The sequence below is a fragment of the Talpa europaea genome, assembly GCF_964194135.1.
Source record: "Talpa europaea genome assembly, chromosome: 13".
NCBI lineage: Eukaryota > Metazoa > Chordata > Mammalia > Eulipotyphla > Talpidae > Talpa > Talpa europaea.
In genome coordinates, this window is record NC_140080.1 from 35,229,004 (window position 1) to 35,254,648 (window position 25,645).

Below are 25,645 nucleotides of genomic sequence, written 5' to 3' on the forward strand. Positions count from 1 at the left end.
TCAGATGAATCTAATATATTGCAAGATAGTCATGTGAATTTAATAAAATGTCCTTTTTTTGGATTGATTCAAAAGGGTTGACTTCTGTAGTAATTTTGATACCATATTATTTAGCAGTTTCAGAAGTTAGGATTTTAGGGTATGGTGTGTCTATGCTTGTGTTTGTGTATGTATGTGAGTAATAATGTATGTGTGTGTTAAAATCATATTGAAGGCTAAGAATGTTCCCTGTGCCAAGTCTAGAATATGTTCAGCTCTATTGTGAGTGAATAAATGCTAAATGATTTTTTAAAATTGTTTTGGAAATCTGAAAGAATACTTAGAGATGCTAGTTGTAGTTCATGTTCTGTTGGGACAACTTACTCTTTTTCAAAAAGTGTTGCTTAACATATTTTAAATGGTGAATAATTAAGGGAATAGTTAGGAGTTTGGTTTTGCTTCCATGTTCATATTTTATTTTTTTTAAGATTTATTTATTTTTATGCAAGAACTGGGATACAGGCCAGAGGCGTGGGAGGGTGAAAGGATTCACCAGAGACAGAGCCGGGAACAGAACAGGCAGACTGAAGAAATACACTGCTGGGGGGAGCAGCGGGCAAGACAGAAGAGGTCTGCCCTACCATTTGGGAATCTCCCTGGCCAGCTGGGAATTGAACCCGTGCTGCAGAGGCTGTGGACAGCTTCAGAGTGTTCGCTCAACCCTCTGTGCCACCGGGGAGGCCCCATGTTTGTATTTTAAAGCTTTAATATATCGTAAGTGAACACAAGCTATACGGTTGTCCTTACCACCCTTGTGTTTAGATTATAGACTAGCTTTATGTAAGTCCTTTTAAAATTCATGCAATTTATTTAAAAATAGCTACTATTTTAATATTATTTATTCTGTAAACAAAAGATAGTTGTTTCAATTTACCGTCAAAGGCAAGAACAAGCCAGGTGCTTAGTTTCCATTTCAACTTATCTTTGCTAGGACTTTTTATTCCTTCTCCAGGTAGGCTCTCAAGCCCTGAAAACTAAGCCTGAATTTTCTTATGGAACTGAGGAGTGTAGAAGTGGTAGAGCTCAGGATGTTTCTAATTGATTATTAAATAGTTTGGATTCTGTTTCTTAAAAGAGATTTTGTTCAGAGGCAGAGAGACTTTTTTGAAAAAGTTGCATGATTGTACCTAATTCCCTAACCTTTATAAAATCATGAAATATTGAAAGGGTGCTTATTCACCTGACAACACTTGACTGTACATTTTGCTGCAGCTATTCAGTGGTGTCTTGGTGGGGCCATCAGTGGTGAAATACATTGGATCCCAGGGGTCGGCAGTTGATAAGTCACTTGATGCCACCAACAGTCTTCCAGTGCTCCCATCATAGCATGGTTGGCAAATTTTGTGTCACCTTGGATGAGTAGTGATTATCTCTCCTAGTCCTTTGGCTTTTTAAGAAAGTTGATGTTTTAGATCAGTGGCTATTATCTTGCCTTCCTTTTTTCTCTTTGGATGGTATGCTTTCACTTGTTACTTGGACCTCAAGTGAAGAATAGAAGAAAACCCATAAAATCAGTGATCATAGTCCATAGCATTTGCTCTCATTTCTATGGGCAAACATAAACACTTGAGTTAGAATGTATTTTCTCCTGCCAAACCAACTTTTTATTCATAAGTTATATTTATATATGTTAATAGTGATACCACAAAAATCTTAGAAATAGGAAACTTTACAAACTGATAGCCTTTCTAAGGAGATTTACTGTGGTATTACAATATTTTTGCTTCATTGACTTTTTAGAGCATTATCCTAATTACTTTGCTTTTCCTTTGCTTTGGTGAATTTTGGTTTTAATTATTTTCATTTTGGTATTAAGATGATTTGCATTTTTTTTTACTTCTGACTTGAGGTATATTGTTGAGAATAGTCTAAATCTTGTGAAACTCTTGAAGTAGAAAAAAAAAATGTTCTTCATCCTCAGGTCTTAAAAATACGTTTTTAGCCAAACTATCTTTTGATTTCTTCTTCTAATGTTTACCTTTTCTTTTCTTTTCTTTCTTTCTTTTTTTTTTTTTTAAGATTTATTTATTTATTTATTTATACAAGCACTGGGTATAGTCAGAAGCGCGGGAAGGTGAGAGAATTCACCAGAGCCAGAGCAGGGAGCAGAACAGGCAGACTGTCGAAGTACGCTGCTGAAGGGAGCAGCGGCGGCAGGAGAGGTCTGCACACTACTAATATTTACCTTTTCAGGAAAGGAGATTATTAAGGACTTTTTAAAAGCTATGATTAGTGTGCATTTCAATGTGTGGTTTTTCTTTGTCATTTTCATGAATATGTGTTCTTTGTGAAGAGCTGAGGTTATTGATGGAGTCAGGACCCATTCCCTCACATTAAGGAACACAAACACTGATTTAACAGGAGAATAATGACTCCAAGTAGTAAATTTTCAGTTTTGTTTTAAATCAAATTTATATTGTAAAGGTTTCTGTTTTCAAAATTAGAAAATATTCTTTTTTAAAATATTGTTCATATACCTTAGAATTCACCCTTTTAAAATGTGGGACTTAATAATTTTTACTGTAGTCACAAGATTTTGCAACCATTAGCACTAATTTTATGACCCCAAAGGAAACAAAAGTTAGTCCCTCACCTTCCTTCCCTCCCCTACACCTGGCAACCATTAATCTACTTTCTGTCTCTATTGGATATGCCTTTTCTGGACATTTTATATAAACAGACTCATATACAATATATCATCTTTTGTTACTGGCTTCATTTGCTGAGCATAATGTTCATCCATGTTGTAGCATTTATCAGTGCTCTTCTGGATAGGCTAGATTATTCCAGGACAGCCTTTTGTATGGATATATACCATATTTTGTTTGTCCTTTTATTACCTTATAAGCATTTTGGCTGTTATAAATAATCCTGCTATGAATAGTCACATGCAACTTTTTCTGTGAAAATGTATTTCAATTCTCACACGGTCATCCCCCAACCCCCCCCCTTTTTTTTTGAATGGGTGTGAAGTAATATCTCATAGTTTTGATCTGTATTTCTCTGATGACTGTGGATTGTGTCTACAGGCAATATGTATATCTTTTTAAAAGAACTGTATTAGATTTTTTTGTCCGTTTTTAAATCAGATTGTCTTTTTCATTTTTAAAGATTTATTTATTTATGCATATAAGAGTTGGGCTACAGGCCAGAGGTGTGGAGGGTGAGGTGAGAGGATTCACCAGAGACACAGTGGGAAGCAGAACAGGCAGATTGACCAAAGTACACTGCTGAGGGGAGCAGCAGGCTAGTCAGGAGAGGTCTGCTACGCCATCTGGGTTGCTCCCTGGCCGGCCAGGGATCAAACTCCTGCTGCAGAGATTGTGGAAAGCTTCATAGGTTGCGTCTTAACCCCTTGCACCACCAAGGAGGCCCTTAAATTAGATTGTCTTTTTAACATTGGTTTTCTATGTTGGAATCACTTACCTTATTTTATTTATTTATTTATTTATTTTTTTAATTTTCTAGAGGCATGTCTTATTTATTTATCTATTTGTTTGTTTGTTTGGTTTATACATGCACTGGGTACAGTCAGAAGCCGGGAGGGTGAGAGAATTCACCAGAGCCAGAGCAGGGAGCAGAACAGGCAGAAGGACCGAAGTACACTGCTGAGGGGAGCAGCGGGCGGCAGGAGAGGTCTGCGCGCCATGTGGGACCCTCCTCCGGTGGCCGGGGAGCAGCCGGGGATTGAACCGGCGTCGCAGAGGCCGCGGGCAGCTTCGCAACCCAGCGCTCAACCGCTGCGCCACCTGGGAGGCCCCCACTTACCTTATTTTAAATGCCCTCCCTTATTAATAGCAATTTAATAGAGAACTGTACTTGCATGTAAAGAAATTGGGTATATTATAATAATACAGTTTACAGTTAATATACTATAAAAAACTATAGCCTATAGGCAGTAGAAAATTTATAGTGCTCACAAACCTTGCTGTTTCTGAATAACAGAGTGAAACAGCATACTCAGTTGTTTACCCAAAGAAATGTGCTGTTTTCTTTCTGGTAATTATACTGTCTCGTTTGGTAAAGAGTATGTAGAAGTAGTGGGTTGGTAATGAGAGGTTTAAAAATTGCATTTTAAGGTAAAAGTTTTAGAAATAAACTCTAAAATTAGAAGTAGGAAATAACATTTCAAACTAGAGTTCAGGCATTGAGCCAGGACTTTTTGAGACTTATTGTTAATAATTTAAAGAAGGGCTTCAAAACTTACATAAATTTTCTTGCTCTTTAACTATAACTCACAAAGAAAAAAAATGACTGATTCATTATTGGATAATTCAACATTATTTTTCTCCTACTTTCTGTGCTTGCTTGACTTTTGAGTTATAAGGATTTATGGGTTTGGGGTGGTTTTTCTTGTTTAATAGCATTCTTTGTTGTTTTCCAATTCTTAGAAAATAAGAGAAAAGTACAGGAAACATAAATGGGTCCCAAAATCCAAGAATGACTTTTATGTACTTTTAGGGACTGCAGTCAGTAAAATTGTGAACATTGGCCCTTGCTTACCTAATCCCAACCCTGACTCCGCTATTGCTCAAAAGCAGCGTATTTCTAAATTGAAGGTCATCTTTAGAATTACTTAGGGGAAGGTAGTGATAAACCTTCTTGCTGGGGATTGGGGTACGCAAGTAAGAATTTTAGTGCTGTAGGGTATGAGTGTCTTTAAACTTGTTGAATTCAAGTTTGCTTCTATTACTAGAGCTTTGTATCATTTTTGAATCAGATTCTTTAAACTTTTGTTTTGTTAAAATACATTTCTTTCTAATAGCAATAGCATAGATAGGCTACAGAGAAAGGTAAGAAGGAAAGAAACCCCTTTACTTTATTTTTTTTAAAAATAATAAATTTTATTTTTATATTCCCCATACAATTGCAACCCCCCCATTCTGACCCCAGTCCCTCCCCTCCTGCACCCCACCCCCCAAAAAGTGTCTCTGGTTCATAGTTTTTTTGTTGATTTTGATTTTCACTTTCTTATAGTTATTCATTTTCCTGGTCCCTTATTTAAGTTTTTTATTTTTTTATTTTTTTATTTTTTTTTTATAGAGGCATGTTTTTTATTTATTTGTTTGTTTGTTTTTTGTTTATACATGCACTGGGTACAGTCAGAGCGCGGGAGCGGGAGGGTGAGAGAATTCACCAGAGCCAGAGCGGGGAGCAGAGCAGGCAGAAGGACCGAAGTACACTGCTGAGGGGAGCAGCGGGCGGCAGGAGAGGTCTGCGCGCCATGTGGGACCCTCCTCCGGTGGCCGGGGAGCAGCCGGGGATCGAACCGGCGCCGCAGAGGCCACGGGCAGCTTCGCAACCCAGCATTCAACCGCTGCGCCACCATGGAGGCCCTATTTAAGTTTTTTAGATTCCTGCTATGAGTGAGACCATCCGGTATTTTTCTTTCTCGCTTATTTCGCTGAGCATGATCCCTTCCAGCGCCATCCATGTTGCTGCAAATTGCATGTGTTTATCTTTTTTGAATGCTGAGTAATATTCCATGGTGTATATGTACCACATCTTCTTGATCCAGTCATCTGTTTTTGGGCATTTGGGCTGTTTCCAAAGCTTAGCTATTGTAAATAGTGCTGCTATAAACATAGGGGTGCAGGTGTTCTTTGGAATTGATGTTTCTGTGTCCTTTGGGTAAATACCTAGGAGTGGAATTGCTGGATCCTATGGAAGCTCTATGTTTAGTAGGTCCAGAAATCTCCACACAGCTCTCCATAGTGGTTGGACCATTTTGCACTCCCACCAACAGTGCAGAAGAGTTCCTTTTTCTCCACACCCTCGCCAACATTTGTTGTTGCTAGTTTTTTTAATATGTGCCATTCTCACTGGTGTAAGATGGTATCTCATGGTAGTTTTGATTTGTATTTCCCTGATTACAAGTGATGTTGAACATTTTTTCATATGCCTGTTGGCCATTTGCATTTCCTCTTCAGAGAAGTTTCTTTTTAGCTCTTCTGCCCATTTTTTGACTGGATTATTTTCTTTGTTGTTGAGTCTCATCAGCTCTTTGTAGATTTTTGTCATCAGTCCTTTACCGTTAGTGTTGGGTGCAAAAATTTTCTCCCACTTGGTGGGGTTTCTCTTTGTTTTTGTTATTGTCTCTTTTGCTGTGCAGAAGCTTTTTAATTTGATGTAGTCCCAGCTGTTTATCTTTGCCTTCACTATCACTGCTTTGGGTGATGTGTCTATAAAGATGTCTTTGATGTGAATATCATGTAGTGTTTCGCCTATATTTCCTTCTATGTATTTTATGGTTTCAGGTCTTATGTCTAGTTCTTTAATCCATTTTGAGTTGATTTTTGTGTATGGTGTGAGGTGGTGGTCAAGCTTCATTCTTTTGCATGTAGCAACCCAGTTTTCCCAGCACCATTTATTGAACAAACTTTCTTTGCTCCAATGCATAGTCTTTGCTTCTTTGTCAAAGATTAGTTGATCATAAATCTGTGGGTTTATTTCTGGATTTTCTATTCGATTCCATTAGTCTGTATGTCTGTTCTTGTTTCAATACCATGCAGTTTTGATGATTATGGCTTTGTAGTATAGTTTGAAGTCTGGGAGTGTGATGCCTCCATTCCCTTCTTTTTTTTTTTCAGGAGAGCTTTGGCTATTCGGAAAACCCCTTTACTTTAGATTTGCTGTAGGTAAATATTCAGAGAATTGAATATTTCAAGCCAAGAGGCCCCATAGTAGTTTATGATATATCTAAAGTGGGAACATGAGAGTTTTAGGCTTCTTCTGGGAAGCCATGATAGAATCTACTCATAAAATTGGTGATCAGGACAGTGGAGGTGAGGGCACAGCAGTGGGAGTATAGTAAAGATCAAAACAAAAGTAGTTTTGTACCAAACTCAGCACTTTATATTGTATGTATAAGAAATTGTATAATTCCATGTAGGACAAACAATGCCATTTAAATCTTACTTGGAGAAAATAATCCAGTCAAAAAATGGGCAGAAGAGCTAAAAAGAAACTTCTCTGAAGAAGAACTGCAGATGGCCAACAGGCATATGAAAAAATGTTCAACATCACTTGTAATCAGGGAAATGCAAAGCAAAACTACAATGAGATACCATCTCACACCAGTGAAAACGGCACATATTAAAAAAAACTAGTAACAAATGTTGGCGAGGTTGTGGAGAAAAAGGAACTCTCCTGCACTGCTGGTAGGAGTGCAAACTGTCCAACCACTATGGAGAGCTGTGTGGAGATTTCTTGAACTACTAAACATAGAGCTTCCATATGATCCAGCAATTCCACTCCTAGGTATTTACCCAAATGACACAGAAACAGTAATTCCAAAGGGCACCTGCACCCTTATGTTTATAGTAGCACTATTTACAATAGCTAAGCTATGGAAGCAACCCAAATGCCCAAAAATAGATGACTGGATCAAGAAGGTGTGGTACAGGGCCTCCCCAGTGGCACAGCGGTTGAGCGCTGGGTAGCGTAGCGGCCTGCAGCCTCTGCAGTGCCTGTTCAATCCCCGGCTGCTCCCCGGCCACCGGAGGAGAGTCCCGCATGGCCCGCAGACCTCTCCTGCCGCCCGCTGCTCCCCTCAGCAGTGTACTTCTGTCCTTCTGCCTGTTCTGCTCCCCACTCTGGCTCTGGTGAATTCTCTCACCCTCCCGCACTTCTGACTGTACCCAGTGCTTGCATAAATAAATAGATAAATATTTAAAGAAGAAGAAGATGTGGTACATATACACAATGGAATATTACTCAGCAATCAAAAAAGATAAACACATGCAGTTTGCAGAATCATGGATGGAGCTGGAAGGGATCATGCTCAGCGAAATAAGTCAGAAAGAAAAAGAAAAATACTGGATGGTCTCACTCATAGCAGGAATTTAGAAAACCTAAATAAGAGACCAGGAAAAAGACTAAACAATACAAAGTAAAAACCAATATCAACAAGCAACTATAAACCAGAGACACACTACGGGTGGGGGGGGTAGGGAGGCGTGAGAAAAGGAAGGACTAGAGTCACAATAAGGGGGGAGGTACAATTGTATGGGGAATATAACCAAAATGAAAATGCATACATTGTGCAAAGATGAAAAAAGATGTAAGAATTATATAAAATAAAATATTAAAAAAATAAATTTTACTTGGAAATAAGTAAAATTGAAGAGAGTTTTAAAAAAAAAAAAGTCAGGAATGAATTCAGTCCCCAAAAGCTTTTTTTTTTTTTTTTTCCCCTGTCAACCTCCCCACAGCACAGTGCAGGGAAAGAGCACAAGGTCCCACCATTTTTCAAACCTGCCCTTTATGGTATCTCCTATAACCAAGATTCTGTGACAGGTAAATTGTCCTTGGGCTCCCATGGACCAAACTGATAGAAGAGACTGGGCATCTTCCCAACTCTAGCCTCCCTTTCTAAAAGAACCCCAGGAGACAGACTCTGAAGATCCCAGAGCCTCAAGGATTTGACAGCAGAGGCTGCATAGGAACCGTTTGCAGGGACAGAAAAGGGGAACCTTAGAAATATATTTTGGAACCAAGTAACCAATTTTACATCTTTGTAGATAAGCCTACTCTAGGTTAACGAATGCCTGCCTGGTTTGGCTGGCAGAGCCAAATTAATGGCTGTAGATGGCTCTAAAATGTAATATTGGGCTTCCCTGGTGGCACAGGGGTTAAGCACAGCACTATCAAGCTTATGACAGCCACTGCAACAGGAGTTCGATCTCCAGCCAGCCAGGGAGCAACCCACATGGCGCAGTAGACCTCTCCTGCCTCTCCTGCTGCTCCCTTCAGCAGTGTATTTCAGTAAATCTGCCTGTTCTGCTCCCCACTGTCTCTGGTGAATCCTCTCACCCCCCATACCCTTTGGCTTACACCCCAGTTCTTGTATGCATACATAAATCTTTTAAAAATGTAATATTAATAGGGCCTCCCCAGTGGTGCAGTGGTTGAGCGCTGGGCTGCAAAGCTGCCTGTAGCCTCTGCAGCACCGGTTCGATCCTCGGCCGCTGGGGTCCCACACGGCACACAGACCTCTCCTGCCGCCTGCTGCTCCCCTCAGCAGTGTACTTCATCGGTCTGCCTGTTCTGCTCTCTGGTCTGGCTCTGGTGAATTCTCTCTCCCTCCTGCGCTTCTGACTGTGCCCAGTGCTTGTATAAATAAATTTTAAAAATTTTTTTTTAAATCTTAAAAAAAATGTAATATTGATATATATATATATATATTGATATATCTTTGGGGTTCTATTGCTTAACAAGTTATTATTTCAGCAGATGGTAGTCACTAAATAATTTTTGAAGGTGATTGTCTCTTTTCTTCCCACAGTATATAATTTTTTTGAATACCTTTTTTGATGGACTCTTAACACCAGTGTTATAGAAACAACCCAGACTTGGGATGTCCTCCATACTTGTCATGGATTTTTTACTTGGAAACAATGTTAGTGCTTCATTCTAAAATGGTGAATTTTATTTTATTTTTTTTAATTTTATAGAGGCATGTTTATTTTATTTATTTATTTATTTGTTTGTTTTGTTTATACATGCATGGGTACAGTCAGAAGCGCGGGAGGGTGAGAGAATTCACCAGAGCCAGAGCGGGGAGCAGAGCAGGCAGAAGGACTGAAGTACACTGCTGAGGGGAGCAGCGGGCGGCAGGAGAGGTCTGCGCGCCATGTGGGACCCTCCTCTGGTGGCCGGGGAGCAGCCGGGGATCGAACCGGCACCGCTGAGGCCGCGGGCAGCTTTGCAACCCAGCGCTCAACCGCTGCGCCACCGGGGAGGCCCTAAAATGGTGAATTTTAATGGAGAATAAATTGACCTGCAACATTTTTTTTTCTCATTGAAGAGAACATGGGGGTTTTTGAGAGGGTTGTAATTTCTTTGTTCTGTTATCTGTTACCGTGTTGTGGGATGATCAAATTTCACATTTCCACATTGCTAAGAGACAGACAACTTATCTTGTAGATAACTGGCATAAAAGATCTCTTTATTCTCTGGACTTAAGTATTTCTGAGAATTGTCACACTTCGTACTAAAAGCTAAATTATGTAGAGGTGACGTTGTTTTTTTGTTTTGTTTTTTACCAACCATACTCACAACATAAAAAGTTTAAATAAAGGCTCCAGTATATCAAAGCAACCTGTTTGGAAAGTTCACATCTGCCTCTGTTCTTTTTTTTAAAAAAGATTTATTTATACAAGGGCTGGGGTACAGGCCAGAGGCGCAGGAGGGTGAGAGAATTCACCAGAGACAGAGCTGGGAGCAGAACAGGCAGATGGACCAAAAATACTGCTGTGGGGAGCAGTGGGCGAGACAGGAGAGAGATCTGCTGTGCCATGTGGGTTGCTCCCTGGCCGCCAGGAATCGAACCCCCCCTGCAGAGGCTGTGGACAGCTTCACAGCCCCGCATTCAACCCACTGCGCCACCAGGGAGGCCCCTGCCTCTGTTCTTGGAGCTAATTCCTTTGCTTCTTTCGGGAACCTTCCCAGGCACAAGAGTGGTAAGATAGGAGTAGACTGAGAATAGCCTTTTTTAGGGCTCCAGATAATGTAAAAGTATCTCAAGTGAACCATGGCCCCAGAAACTCTAAATAATTTACTGATTTGGGATCCAGGGACATATGACTTTATAGCTCATTTGCCCATATGCTTTCCTTTAAAAAGAAATTCATCTTGCAGTACAGATATCTTGAGAGTGCCAAAAGCTTAGATTGGTAGGGTTCAGAAAAATGTGCCCAGATGGTAGATGTTGGTGAGAAGTTAGGCACCAGAATTTATTTGAAACTGACTTCTCAGTATTAATCAGAGTTTTATAGGCTTCTGATTTTGACTGGCATTAAGGATTGGAGACTGAGCTGGCTGGTTAAGCTTTAATGAATTAAGGACATCTGTTCGTGTTATGATAGTTCAGGCTCTCTTTTTCTGTTTCAGTTCAAGGTAGAGTTCTTTGTAGCAGTTGGTTTAAAGGAATGTGTATTTTCTGAGTGGTCAGTTGGCTCTTTAAATCATTGTGTACTATATAGCTAGATCTCAGACACCCTCCCTTCAAGAAGTACTATTATTACTCTCCTATTACTGTGTGAATTGACTTCCAGTCTCAGCTGATTTACTTTTTTAATGAGCTATAGTGTATTATCACACTGGAAAACTTAAATGTCTTTGTTCTACTAAGATGAGTTGGGTAAACTGCCCAAACCGTTGATGTCAGGAAGACATACTTTCAATGTGAATTCTTAAAACTAACTGCAGGTATAAATTTGAGATAGTTGCTGAGTTAGGGAAGAAGGAAGCAATATTGATAAATATTATATGTAGAATTAGGTAGAATTTTATGTTTTCATAGATGTCTCAATTATTTAATTTTAATTTTATGTGCAAATTAAATATAATGCAAACCATGGTTTGCCATGATTTGTCTTTGTCTTCACAGATGTTAGATTTTTTTTTTAATTAAAAAATGTGTAAATGAAGCCTCCCTGGTGGTGCAGGAGTTAAGTCTCAACGCTATTGCTGCTGTAGCCTGGCTTCGATCCCAGCCCCCTTGGCAGTGTATTTCAGTGGATCCACCTGTTCTGCTCCCCATTCTGTCTCTAGCGGATCCTCTCACACCTTCCCCTATGCCACCTCTTGCCAGGACCCCAGTTCTTGTATGTATAAATAAATAAAAGTGGATTTTTAAAAATATATATGTAAATGATAAATGTTCATTACAAAGAAGAACATATGTATCGACAGCAGAAAGGGAAATTGCATAGAGATAAACAGTGTAAATTGTAAATGTCTGTCTTCTTAGGTCTTCTCTCCATCATATATCGCTTTCAAAACCAAATTATATGATGTACGGTATTTGGTAAATTTTACTTTATGTAACAGTACATCATGAATGAATATCTGATCAATATTATTCATTTTTATTTTTTATGACTGCTTAGTAGTCCTTTGTGAGATGAACTATACTTTATTTAAGTCCCCTATAATTGGAATATAGATTGTTTCTAATTTTTGCTGAGTAGCATTTATCAGTACATCTACCTTCTTTGCCCCTTTCTCTGGTTATAGCTTAGAACAGATTCCTGGGAACAGGTTACTTTGTAAAGAAATTGCACATTTTAAGGCTCTTGAAGCATATTGCATAGTTTCCAAAAAGGGCTATTCCAGTTTTCAGTTCTTTTCTGTCTCACTGGCTTTATACTTGCATTAAAATCTGACATTTGTATTTAGTTGCAGAATGAGGAAGAGCCTGGGGAACCGGAACAGGTCACAGGTGATGCTCCTCCACCATACAGCAGCATCTCTGCAGAGAGTGCAGGTGGGTACCCGGCCGGGTGACAACTGAACTCTTGTCACTTAAACATAGACTTGTTCGGTCTTTGTTGGTGTTTGCTTTTGCTTCAACTTTCTTCAAGAAGCCTTTTATATTATTTTTAGTGTGTAGCCCAAAGTGAAAAAAAAGTCACTATCCTGAAAAACAGAGAAAAACCCATTTCGGTCTGGCTTTTTTTTGTTTGTTTTTTTGAGGTATGAATGTGGCTTTTTATGGGACTCAATTTCATTCCAACAGATTATTAATGTAAAATTTCTGAAGTAGAAATTCAGAAACCAGGTGATCACCTGAGTTTTGTTCTTTTACTTTTTGAGGGGAAATCTCTAAAATGACCAGAAGTGCCTTTCTCTCCTTCATTGTTAAATTAACATTGCTCACTGTGTGTACCGATCAGTCCATTTGGAAAAATTGCTTAGATGCAGAATGGCACACACATGTTAGAGGGGAGAAGCACAAATCTTTATTCTCTGTACTCACTTTATCTATGGTTTAATTTGTGGTATATGAATTTGGCCAACCTAATAAATACTGGGGTTTTCTTGTTTTTAAGGTGCTCAATAAACTCAAAAGATTGTCATACTAAACTACTAATGGAAACAAGATAATGTGAGGTATCTATACTGATGAAATTGGTTTGCAAAATAGTTGCAATAGGGAAATAAAAATGTTATTTCTCTCAACTTAAGATATTAAGGTATTGGTTTTATTCACGTATTTAGAATTTCTGTGGTAACATGCTGATTCCAGTTGTTCATTTAAATTTCTAATGTGTCTTGGTATGATTTGATTAAAAGTAAAAAGAAATTTTTAAGGAAATTACGTATGGAGTATTGTTGTAATATGTACAAGTATATATTACGCATGTGTATTTGTAAATATATGTATGCTCACTAGTAATTTTGACATTGAATTAGGTGGCTGTGTTAGTTTCAATTAACACATTTTCCTGTTTTCTTCTAAAAGTTTTGATCTCTAATTTTTCCCATTTACAGTCTGCATTCCATTAGAGTGGTATGTTCTGTATACTGTGAGGTAGTGGCCAGGATTAATTTGTTTTTCGATATGGATATGCAGTTGGTTCATCACCATCTATTGAAAAGACCATTCTTTCTGCAGTGTACTGCGTTGTCACCTATTAAATCAGGTGACTATATATATTTATCTTTTTCTGTACTCATTCTTTTCTTTGGTCTGCTTATTTTTGTGGCCCCACCTTACTGCCTTAACTCTAGAGGTTTATTACTTTTTTTTAATAGCCAAAGGACAGGTCTATCATAAAAGGGAGAGAAGAATAAAGGACACTTGCACAAACACAACCAGGCAGAAAGAACTGCCCCTGAAAGGGACAGGTTTGTTGTTAAAAGAGAGACCTGCACAGTCACGGGTGGGCAGGAGAGCTGCTGCCTACTTCTTGAGGTTTATAATCTTGATATCTGGTAGTGTAGGTTCTTCAACTTTTTTATTCAATATTGCTTTGTTTCTCTCTGACTTTATGCATTTTATGTCCATTTTTAAATCAGTCTTTCAATTTCCACAAAATGGAACAAAGTATACAGAAATGCTGCTAGATTTTATTTGGGATTGCACAGAATCTATAGATCTTTTTGAAGTGAATTAACATCTTTATAATACTGTGTCTTCCAACCTGTAAGCATTACATAGCCCTTCATTTATTGAGGACTTCTTTAATTTCAATAATTTATCATTTTCACTATAGAGGTCTTTTACATCTTTTATTAGAGATGAATTTCTGGGAATTTGTTGTATTTTGGTGCTTATTGTATACAGTCCATATGTAATTTCTCTATTGTATTTGTTGCTTTTATATGAAAGTACAGTTAATGGTTAATATTAACTATATATCCAGACTCTTTGTTAAATTCATATATTAATTCTAATAGCTTGCCTGTAGATACTCTTGCATTTTTCCCATGCCATCCCATTTTGCACACCATCCTTGATTAAATCAATTTATATTCTCCTTCCCAATCTTTTATTTCCATTTATTACTATATTGCACCAAGTAGGAGGACATCTAAGATATTGTTTGATTAGAAGTGATGATAGTGGTATTTTTGTCTAATTCTCTAATTTTAGGAGAGAAAGTTTTTAATAATTCACCATTATTGTGATGTCTACTATTACAAGTTTTTTGTAAAGATTTGTGATCCAATTAAGGAAGTTTCCTTTTATTTCTAGTTTGCTAAATACTTTAGGTGTTCAACTTTATTAAATGCTTTTTCTGACCATGTCAAAAACAATAAAAATTTTCTCCCTTTATTTTCTTTTAATGAAGTGAATTATTTTGACTGCTAATATTAATAATATAGCACAATAAAAATTTTGGAAGTTAATTACAACTAACTGAAGGGGAGGGGAAGGAATGAGAAGCATTAATCTTGATGTGCTACAGGATTTTATCAAAATTCATGTTGTTGTTGTTTTTCTCCAAAACTGTGTGTAGATATTTAATCCATTTGTAAATAGTTCTCTTCTGATAATAAAGGCCAGTGAAGACACAGCATAAAAAAGAGGAACTGAAAGACTTAAAATGCAGATAAATAATGGTTCTGTAACTGGATTAAGTTACTGTATGCATATCATAGAACATAATACATGGTAAAATAATGTGAAAGAATCAATTACCAAAATTAACTTGTAAGAGATAAATTTTAAGTTTTTTGAAAGTTGATTTTCATATTTGCAAGTGGAGGAAACTATAGTTCAGATTTACAAACATACATGAAATATTTTCAGCTTAAGTGTTTCCTTATGTCACTATTAATATTTAATGCCTTTTGTGAGCACACCATATTTAACACACAGAAAAGTGTTCAAAAGCATTTGGATGGGAAGGCAAAGTGAATCAGAAATTTTAATAATTGAAAAATGGATAAATTAAAAACATCACTCCCTGGGTCTTATATTCATCTATAAATATGTTTTGATTCAATTAATGTAGATACACTATTAAAGAAAGGGCTAGGTTTTTCGGCCAGAGATAGTGGAACACCTTTTGTTCTTCAGTTCAGCTGAACATCCAGTAATTGTGACTTCCTTTTTATTCTGCAGCATATTTTGACTACAAAGATGAGTCTGGGTTTCCAAAGCCTCCATCGTACAATGTGGCAACAACACTGCCCAGTTATGATGAAGCTGAGAGAACCAAGGCTGAAGCTACTATCCCTTTGGTTCCTGGAAGAGTAAGGACAATTTATCATGTTACTTTGTGACTGCTTTATGGGAATTAGTTCATTTTCCAATTTTGATTTATTATTTATGACTTGTAATGGTATTGATTAGTGAAAACTACAGCTAATTTTTAAAACTCAAGTACTTTTTCTTTTGGGATAGTAAACCTTTATCTCTTCCAGAAAATGATGAAGTAAAAGGTACAAATGGACAAAAAAAATCACTAATGAAGCCAGTTCATTTTCCCTGTATTTCAGCTACTGCCACCACTTTCTCAGTTCCCCTGAGATGGCTGAAACATCTTGGATCAAGAGCTGATTTAGGATATAACACTGTATTTGCCTTGATGCTACACACTTATTATTTTGGTGTATAGTTGCTAGGGAGATCTTTGGATAGAATAAATAAATGTACCTTCATAGAATTAAATTCACAAATGCGCCCTAATCATCAACTAGATGAACCTTGTGCCTCCAGCAATCCAGACCATACCATCTTTAGGGCATAGTGAATTTAGATTGTATCTGTCTTGATTTTGATTCATGGGGTGTGATGTAAACCAGCCAGAGTTGGGAAAGTGGGGACATTTTTGATGTCATCTATACATGATGTAATTGTAGCTTCACAAGTATTCATCCAGGTTGAAGTTGATGCAGGAGGGGCCTTGGGCCAGATGTTGGAAGAATGAGAGGATCCAGTCCCCAGAAATGTATAGTGATCATGTTAGGTCTTCCATCCAGTAGGAAACTAGTGAAAGATAAGAACAAAAACAAAAATTCAGTCTGGGCCATGTGATGACATAGACCCCCAAAGTTTCTAACCTTAGGGTAGTGAATTATTTACATATTGCACCTATTAAATGTGTAGAGCTTCTAAAACAACTGCTTGGCAGAAATAATAGTTTATAAACCTAGGCTGATACTACATGGTGATGTGCATTCAGTTCTTGCAGGTTCCAGGGAGAAACTAAGAACCTTTATGAAGCTTACTGTCTCAATAGACAGTCATAATATAAAAATCATGTGTTGGACATACTTGGTATTGTGCTTGGTGCTTTTATATATTTTGTATATTGTTTCCAATTCTTACGGTAATCTGAAAGGTAGAAACTAATTGTTTTCATTTTACAGATGCAAAAACTGTGGCCCAGAGAGGTTAAGTAATTTGCCTGAGGCCATAAGCTAGTAAGTAGAAGAGATGAGAGTGATCAACCCACGTCTTGTAGACTTCAAAGTCTAAAAGTATGCCACATAGTACTCTGTAGACCTGTTGAGATATACACAGGGTAACTGTCCATGGGTGTAGACCAGATTAGCTCTGGTTTATCACAGAACTCTTTACAATACTTTCATTTGACAAATATTTACATTTAGGAACCTCTTAAAATGTTCAGCAAATATGTATAGAACACTTATTTTTAATATAAGATGCTATGTACTTTGCCATGGATAGGTAGAAAACTTTGTATAAGGTAAGTGTTCTGACATGCAAGAGCTAATTTCCCACTGGAGAAAAGTCCCAGAGATACCCATATCTAAGCAGCACAAGAGCAGTGAGCATTAGGAAGCCTGACTTTTTACGGTGTATCATGGAGAGGATATGATTTGAAGTGGGCCCTGAGTTTTGATGGATAAGAACATACCATAGGGAAAATTCAGAAAGTAGGTGTAATTCAGCTAGGTGCAGGGTACGTTCTATGGACGTAATAATTGGTTTTACTTGATCAAAGATTTTGTGACCAGAAATGTGGGTTATAGAATTCTCTGATTGCTAGACTAAAGCTTTTTTTTTTTTTAAAGATTTATTTTTTATTTATTTATGCATACAAGAACTGGGGTGTAGGCCATAGGTGCAGGGAGTGAGGATTTGCCGAGACAGAGTGGGAAATATAACAAGTAGATCCACTGAAATATATTGCTGAGGGGAGCAGCAGGTGAGACAGGTCTGCTGTGTCTTTTGGGTTATCACACTGATGGGGGATCAAACTTATGCCATAGTGGCTGGCGATAGCTTGATGGTGCTGAGACTAACCTCTGCGCCACCAGGGAGGCCCTAGACTGAAGCATTTAGACATATATGTAGGTCTTAGAGAATCCTTCCAGATTTTGAGCATAAAGGTGGTATGGTGTCTTAGAAATATAAACTGGCAACAATTTGTAGGAAGAATTATTGTAGAAGAGATACCAACAACAGGAAGAACAGTAAGAAGGCATTTATGAAATCATTAGAAATTACTTTCATATACTTTTGGAGTTTATCTTTGAGAAGTTACACAAAAAACAGAATTAGTTTCTAATTTGACAAAGTCTTTCTTTGCTAATATGAAGTCAGAATACTATGTACTTAGTATTTAAAATATGTAAAACACATTCTTATAAAAATTTCACATAATAGAGGAAATGTGCCAAGTCAGAAATGGAAGCTGCCATTTTCACTTTAGCTCCCATTCCCCAGGAGAAGCACTGTTGACATTTTGATATGGATTTCTCAGCCCCTGTTTGGCAAGTTTTGATTCTCCCTAATGTGTTCTGTTCCTGTTTTTTTGAGGAACCCTCATTGGAATGTGTACAAGCCTACCACTTCTTAAGTATATATTGATTATTTTTCAATAAATCAACACATACCTACATCAGTTGAAAATGTCAACTTCCATATGCTTGTGTCAATGTTGATCAAAATAATCTTCCTTCTAGACTTGGCAATATTAATTTCAAGTTAGGATGGAAGGATTTTTCAATAAAATAGAGGTGAAGATGATATAGACCTCTATACTAATGTATGCAAATGGTTATGGAGTTGAGCTGTGGGCAGCCCTATAGATTCTTTATATATGATCATACAACCCCCCCTCCCAAGTTTAGTCTCATAAAGAACTTGAGTTAGTCAGTTTTACCTCCTTAATAATCCACAGATTATTAATATTCTGCACCCTACATAGGCTCTAATAGAAGTTGTATTATATAGTTTACACCCAGTGTGTAAGTAAATTTTAAAATTTTTCTTTAGATATATATAAAAAAGGAAAATTGAGTAGTTCTTTGTGAATTTAGAATTTTAAGAGTATATTTTTTAAAAAGTTGGGTTCTTAAATGAACAATCCCATTCATTTAGAAAGTTATGGAGATAGAATAAAGATATTTCTCTAATTTTATTTTTTACTTAAAACACAAAGTGAACATTTTAGCACATACTGAGCCTTAATGCTCATAGTTGTGAATTGAGCCAGAGCAATACATTTTCTGTTACTCACTTTTTCTTCTTTCTCTATTTTTTGATGTCTTTCATTTGTTTTGGAAGAATTTATTTATGAATTTATTTTTTCCCTTTTGTTTAGGATGAGGATTTTGTGGGTCGGGATGATTTTGATGATGCTGACCAGCTGAGGATAGGAAACGATGGGATTTTCATGTTAACTTTTTTCAGTAAGTACATACATGTAGCAGAATCACTTGTATAAACTAGAGTGCTTTGGATTAAGGGAGAATCTGACTGACTTAAAATAGCTACTTGAGCTAACATTTTAATATTATATTTATTTGATGCTTCTTAATGAGAAGTTCAGTACTCTAAAAATAATGTTAATATCCTTTCTTTTTGTTTTCTGTTTCTATGAATACCTATGTAAAATATAATTAATGCTGTTAATGGAGATTCTGCATGTTCACAAGAGCTGATAAGCCTCATCTTTCAGGTCTAGGGAGCCCTTTAGCACTGTGCCTACTCTTACCTATAGGACAGCAATTAAAGTATTGTTTTCCGATGCTTTTGTTTTACAAGCTTCTATTTTCTCTCATATCAAAGTCAGTGGATTTTCCTCCCTTGATGCTATTTTGCATTTTCATGTGTCTTATTTAGAAGTGAGCAACCATTTCTTTTATTTGCTGTATTAAAAAGAGGAAATGCAGTGCTTTTAGATTTGACATTATGCAAGTTGTCAAAATTCATAGAAGCAGCAGTATGAATGTCTTGAATCAGGTTAATTTGGGGTCACTAATTTAATGTTCAAGGCATTTATTTTATTTACTGTACTGTAATACATGAAGTAAAGTGTATAAGTTGTAAGTATAGTTTAGTGAAAGTTAAAACATTTTTGAAAATGAATCACAATAGATATAAATAGTGTTTTTGTTGTTTGCTTTTGGGAAGAAGAAGACAGAAAGACAGTGTTTTGGGGACATGGGGTAAGGGTTGTACAGAGCTGGCTGAACCAAGACTAGAGGGCGCCGTGAGGTATCTTCAGGTGACAGGACATGTCTGACATCTTTTTTTCCTCTCTGCTTTTACAGTGGCATTCCTCTTTAACTGGATTGGGTTTTTCCTGTCTTTTTGCCTGACCACCTCAGCTGCAGGAAGGTATGGGGCCATTTCAGGATTTGGTCTCTCTTTAATTAAGTGGATCCTGATCGTCAGGGTAAGTTGTACATCAGGAAAGATGGATTCTGTACAGAAGCAATAAATTGAATGACTTGGAATATTTGTTTTTCATTTGCTTGCTTTGACTTACCATTTAAAATTATTTTTGGCTTGTCTTTGTTGTGGGGTCATGAAGTTCAGTTGAAATAATTTATAGTTGGTTTTTGCATACAAATTTTATAGTCAAATCTAGTGAATATTGGTGGTCCAAGGGTATTTTACAAGTTATTCTTCAGCTCTGTTTTTAATTTATAAAACATATGTTCATTCTGAAATAGGTTATCTTTATAAAAAAGTAAGGATATCACCTCTTTGGTGTCTTGTCAGAAACAGGCATTTCTCTCACTAATTCTACTGAAGTTTTAATCTAGCTTTCTTCTCTCCTTCCATTTCTTCTTTTCTCCATTCTTCCTTGCTCTCTTCTTCTCTTCCAGGATTGGTTTTCTGTGGCATCATTGATAATGCCAAAATGATTGGGGAACCAAACTGTTCAACCAACTGACTCTATTAGTGGGCCTTATAGCAAAGTAAATTAGAGATCTTCACTCATTTGGGAGTTCCCATTTATTAGAATCTCGTGAAGTAACTTAAAACTGTGCTGTGTAAGATCTGGTCCTATGATTTCAGATAAGTTTATCGCTGTTGTCAGTTTTGTAGGTAAAACCAATATATTCATCATACATTGACATTATTAACTAATGAATGGGTATTGACTGACCACTGGAGTTTTCCATATTTATTCTAAAGCAGTTAACGTGTTGAAGATTCCAAATTCCTTTGAGAATCTGATAAAACTTGTGGACTTTTGTCCCAGCAGCTAATACATACTCATCTAAAACATGTACTTTGGGTTAAGAACCCAAATCCTAAAGAGGTTTTTTTATTCTCTAAATTGTAATTTTACTTAAGAACTAAAAGACTGCATTTTAATTTTCAAACTGTTAAACTTTTGAGTATGAAAAGCCTCCAACAGAAAACAGATAAAATTAGTTGACAGTCTTTTTTTTGCACTAAATTTTTTAATTGACCATATTTTTGAAAATTGAATCAACTTGTGTTAGTTAGGATGACTTTGGCTGTAAGTAACAGAAACCTAGCACAAAATGGCCTGAAGAATGGTAGGAAAAGTCATTCTCTCATGAAAATAAGTCCTGATAGGGAGGTTAAATTGATATCATCTGAAATAAGTAATGTTCTGCTCAGCATTTTGGTATAGCTGCCCCCCTCTCAGGTTAATTAAGGCTGATGATGGCAGTTTCAGGAATCATCAAAAACACAACAATGCTTAGTAGAAGAAAGGGAAGTGTTTCTTCTGTTTTCTCTTTAAGAGCAAGGAAACCTAGAAGCTCTCAATAACCATTGATCAGGAGTGGGATGATCATTTTGTACATGATAAAGCTTTCAAGATCAAGGCATGACTGAAGAGGTAGGAATAAAATTAGGTCTCATTAAAATGAAGGCCATACAATTGGTTTTGGCAGTGGGTAAGTAAAGTAAAAGCATTAGCAAAACTTACTTCCAGAAAGGCAAAAGTTATGTGGGCAAGGAAAAAGCACTCTCAAAATGAGTTCATATAGGCAAAAGCTATTTCAAAAGATTGTTTTTCAATGGCGGGAAATGTATTTGCATGTATTATAACCATTTTAAATCAGCAATATATGAAATACTTTCATTTATATTTTTTATTGTCAGAACTAAATGACAGCAATCAGTATGCTGTCTCTTGTGTGTTCAGTGTTTTGTGTGTCCTTAAGTTAAAATGTGAAATTGTATTTGCTAAGCTGCTATAAAATATTTTACTTTATTTTTCAGTTTTCTACCTATTTCCCTGGATATTTTGATGGTCAGTACTGGCTCTGGTGGGTGTTTCTGGTTTTAGGTAAGTTGCTTTTTTTTTTTTTTAATATATATTTAAAGAGCAGATTTATTAGAAAAGGGATAGGATAGTAAAAGACACTTGCATAGACACAAGCGGGCAGGAAGAGCTGCCCCGAAAGAGACAGGTTTGCTGAGAGAAGCCTGCATGGTTGCAAGCGGGCGGCCTTGAGGAGAGCTGCCTCCACTGAGGGAGGTCAGTGAGAAGTCCCGTCATGATACAAGTCATGGGCAGGGTGAAAGCTGCTGCCCTGCAGGAGAGAAATGGTGAAAGGAAGCACCTGCATAGGCACAGGTGGGCAGACGGAGTACTGCCTAGGTGAGTTGCTTTTAACATAAAAGAAAGAAAAGATTATGTTAAATTTTAGAGGCAAAATTACTTTCAGGAAACCTTCATCTTTTTTACTATACCGTAATATATTAGTAATAATGAGCGTAATTAAAAAAATTTCTCCCTTAAAGATTAGATATTGTCACCATCAGAGTAACATAACATGCATGTCATAATAAAACTTTTCTACGTGGTGTTGGGTTTTTCCTAACCCATTCATATGCATGTTCCCCATGTGACCATGGAGACACACCACTAAGTCTGTGGACTTTTCCCCTTATGAGTTATTGTCAGAAAGTTCACAAACTCAACTCCAAATTGTTTCTAGGCCCACTGTGACCAGGTGTACTCATGAGTGAATGTGGCCCATCTTCTGTTGAATCTGTCAATAGAAAACAAGATATATAGCCTTAGTAAACATTAACTGCTGAAAGAACCACTGTTGGGTTTCCAAATTCATTAATTTGCTCTTGGTAAGAATAAGAATTGTTTTACCATAGGGGAGGAGGCTTTTTTTTTCTCTTTTTTAATACCAGGCAGGTTGTTGGTCTTAACATTACTCTGTTTATTTTAAAATCTTTTTTCCAAAACATGTTAAAATGATGAACATTGGAGTAAATACTGCTGACTTCTTCATTTGTAAAAAGAATATATATGCTTCAGTAATGGAGACCTCCATCACTGCTGTCATTTCTGCAAAGCAATTGTGGGGCCATCTTGTATCTATTAAAGATAGTGTAATTGTCTTCCTCTGCTTCTGTGACATCACTTTCTCCTAAGTCCTATGTTGTGCCTTCTTGTTGCCTCCTTTTTAAAGATTCTTGGTAGCAGTGCTGTTCATGGGTCTGGCTAGCACAGGGCAGGACCTATGCCCACAGTGCTTAATACATTCAGGACCTATGATTTGCTTTAAGTGGCAGAGTCTTGCATTGCTGACTTTGAATTTTACTTAAAAAACAAGTCACATTTCCCCCCCTCCTTTCTGATTAATAAGAAGCTTAATAATAAAAGTGACCTACAGTAAAGTTATTTTGGAGGAATAAATAGTTCCTTGACTTGCTTATTCTCTAAACTATATCTTTGAAAGAAAGGCTGACTCACACTCTTCCTGCACACCTATAAAGTCCAAGCAAATCCTGAGCCAACAAAGGAAGAGCCATTAAACATATTTTCAGGTTGATTATTGAAAGCATAGATACTTTAAAGACATTTAGTGGGCTCATTTCCTTTCGATTGTAAAGTTTCATGGAAGATGAATTTGTAATACTTTATAATTGATCATTTTCACTCTCTTGATGCATAGTAGTAAGCAAAAAATGGTGAGATCTCTGTGGGTGTAGTTTATGTATTCGAATCCAATAGTTGAATCATTTTTGGAACGTCTCTTGCAGAGAGAACAAATATTCTTGGAGTTTTTCCTATAAGCACTATGTCTACAGAGTCCTCAAGCTGAGTTACATCTAGCCTGTAATTATGGTTGGTTTGTTCCACACTTATTTTCAGAAGTTTCCTATTAGTTGCCAACATTTTAAAAAAGCAAGGGTTCCACATAAAACATCTAAATTTTTTTACTTTCATCAAAAATTATAATGCTGAATTAAACTTGCCTGTTTTCCCACATGGTATCCACCCTTTGACTGCAGCTGAGGTGTAGCTGAACCCCTACGTACAGGTTATGCCCTCCCCTGTTCATTAAGATCCCCCCACCCAGCATTTGAGAGGCGACCCTTGCCCCATAGTCCTTTGCTGCTTTTGGTACCAAACAGAGTGGTATTCACTGAACTGAATGCTGTAGATGACTCTTGGTTGCTGACAGAATTCAGTTTTATCTGAGTACAAAGAATTTTCCAAAACTGAGTATATTTTTTAAGAGCTGGAGAGGAGGGAGCAAGGAAGTGAAGAGTAACTAACTGCTAGTGGGTATAGATTATTTTAGGAGTGATAAAAATAACTAAAATGCATTATGGTGATAGTTGTACAGCTCCAACGCTATACTAAAAGTCAATGAATTGAACATGTTGTTGATCAGGTGTGCTTTATAATACATAAATTATCTCGATAAAGGTGTTTTTAAAATGTGTCTAAGATTGAGGGACCATCTCTGAAGGAGGAGGACCAGAGTGTCAGAGCTACCATTGGAGGGGGCGCATGTCTTCTGGGTGACTCCTCCAGGAGGTACAAACCTCTGTGAATGTATAGGTTGTGGTGTAGCCATAAAAAGCCAGTCTTACTCCTTTACTTCCTGGTAAATAAATGGCAACGCACACCCTATTTGATGCTGTGGTAGGTAAGGAGATCCTGACATCTAGTGGACAACATTATGTACTGTCTGCAGAAAAAAATCCCATGACAAAAAAGGGTACATTTTTAAATTTTTTTTTTTTTAACTTGAGAAAAACAGTTTCTAGCTTCTCTTTTTTTGGGAATTAATTATCTTGCTTTTTTTTCTTTTTAACTGAGAAGCTAGGCATTGATAATGCTTCTCAGTGAGGTTCACAAATGTAAATATTTGGACCCATCTTATTTGTTATTGCCTTTTTAGACAAACTAGATTTTGAATGTGCCAAAGAGACTTTTATTTGACTTTTGAGACTTCCTTCTTACTGAGAAATAAAATATTTATTTGGAAAAATTTGGAGGAAATAGCTCATGTTTTGATATCTTTTAGCAGAAAAAAACAAAGTAGTGTTGGAGGGAACTTCATGGAAACTATAAACTCACTCTTGATTTTTCTGTTTTAAATTAGGCTTTCTCCTGTTTCTCAGAGGATTTATCAATTATGCAAAAGTTCGGAAGATGCCAGAAACTTTCTCTAATCTCCCCAGGACCAGAGTTCTCTTTATTTATTAAAGGTATTAAAACCAACAGACTTTATTCTACCCTACTATAATAACTATGTGATACATTTACAGATTTCTATTCCAATGTACAGCAGAGTGTATGTAACCCCCTGTGGCAGGGGATATAGAGAAAGTATGGAAACCACAGTCATTGCTTTTTAGCAGTTGCTTATTAAGGAGTAGTTTTACTTACATAGAGCTTTTAAAAAAGATAAGTTAGAAAAACCACCATAGGAGAAAACTTTGTCTCGTGTTTTGACAGTGCAGAAGAGGAAAGGTCTTAGTGATCATCAGGGATAAGGTATTTGACAGGAATTCTAGGTCCAAGATATTTGAGTTTTGAATCTTGAATCCTGAAGCCACTGCTTACTAATGTGCCAGTTCCAGAGCATGATACTGTGAGAAGGAGCCTTTTAGGTCAAACTGCTCTGCCCTAACCCTAGAGCTGAGACAGTCCTTTGGAAACTTAATAACTCGTTTTGCCTGGGCTACTGAAAAAAATCCACCAAGGCTTCCATGTCTTAAAAAATTTCCTGGATAGCTTACTGTTCACTCTGATGTTACCACTTTGGTGGTCAGGCAGATCAAACCCTAGGGAAGGAAGGGGAGAAAGGTCCTTTTCCCCTCCAAGAACAGGAGGACTAAGAGCTCTTTGAGGCTCTTTGATCC

The 25,645-nt window shown here is 37.1% G+C and overlaps 1 protein-coding gene across 1 annotated transcript in view; it reads left to right on the forward strand.

The window, feature by feature from the left end:
* The window catches only part of NDFIP1 (Nedd4 family interacting protein 1), a gene marked incomplete at its 3' end in the record, with an annotated part of 42,328 nt that extends 17,342 nt beyond the window's left edge, over positions 1–24,986 (forward strand). Inside the window, exons 2-7 of the mRNA XM_084252518.1 lie at positions 12,223–12,310; positions 15,398–15,528; positions 18,852–18,939; positions 19,804–19,928; positions 21,743–21,809; positions 24,883–24,986. Coding sequence (XP_084108644.1) covers positions 12,223–12,310; positions 15,398–15,528; positions 18,852–18,939; positions 19,804–19,928; positions 21,743–21,809; positions 24,883–24,986 — 603 coding nt within the window. The remainder of the gene's footprint in view (positions 1–12,222; positions 12,311–15,397; positions 15,529–18,851; positions 18,940–19,803; positions 19,929–21,742; positions 21,810–24,882) is intronic.
* Between the last annotated feature and the right edge of the window lie 659 nt (positions 24,987–25,645).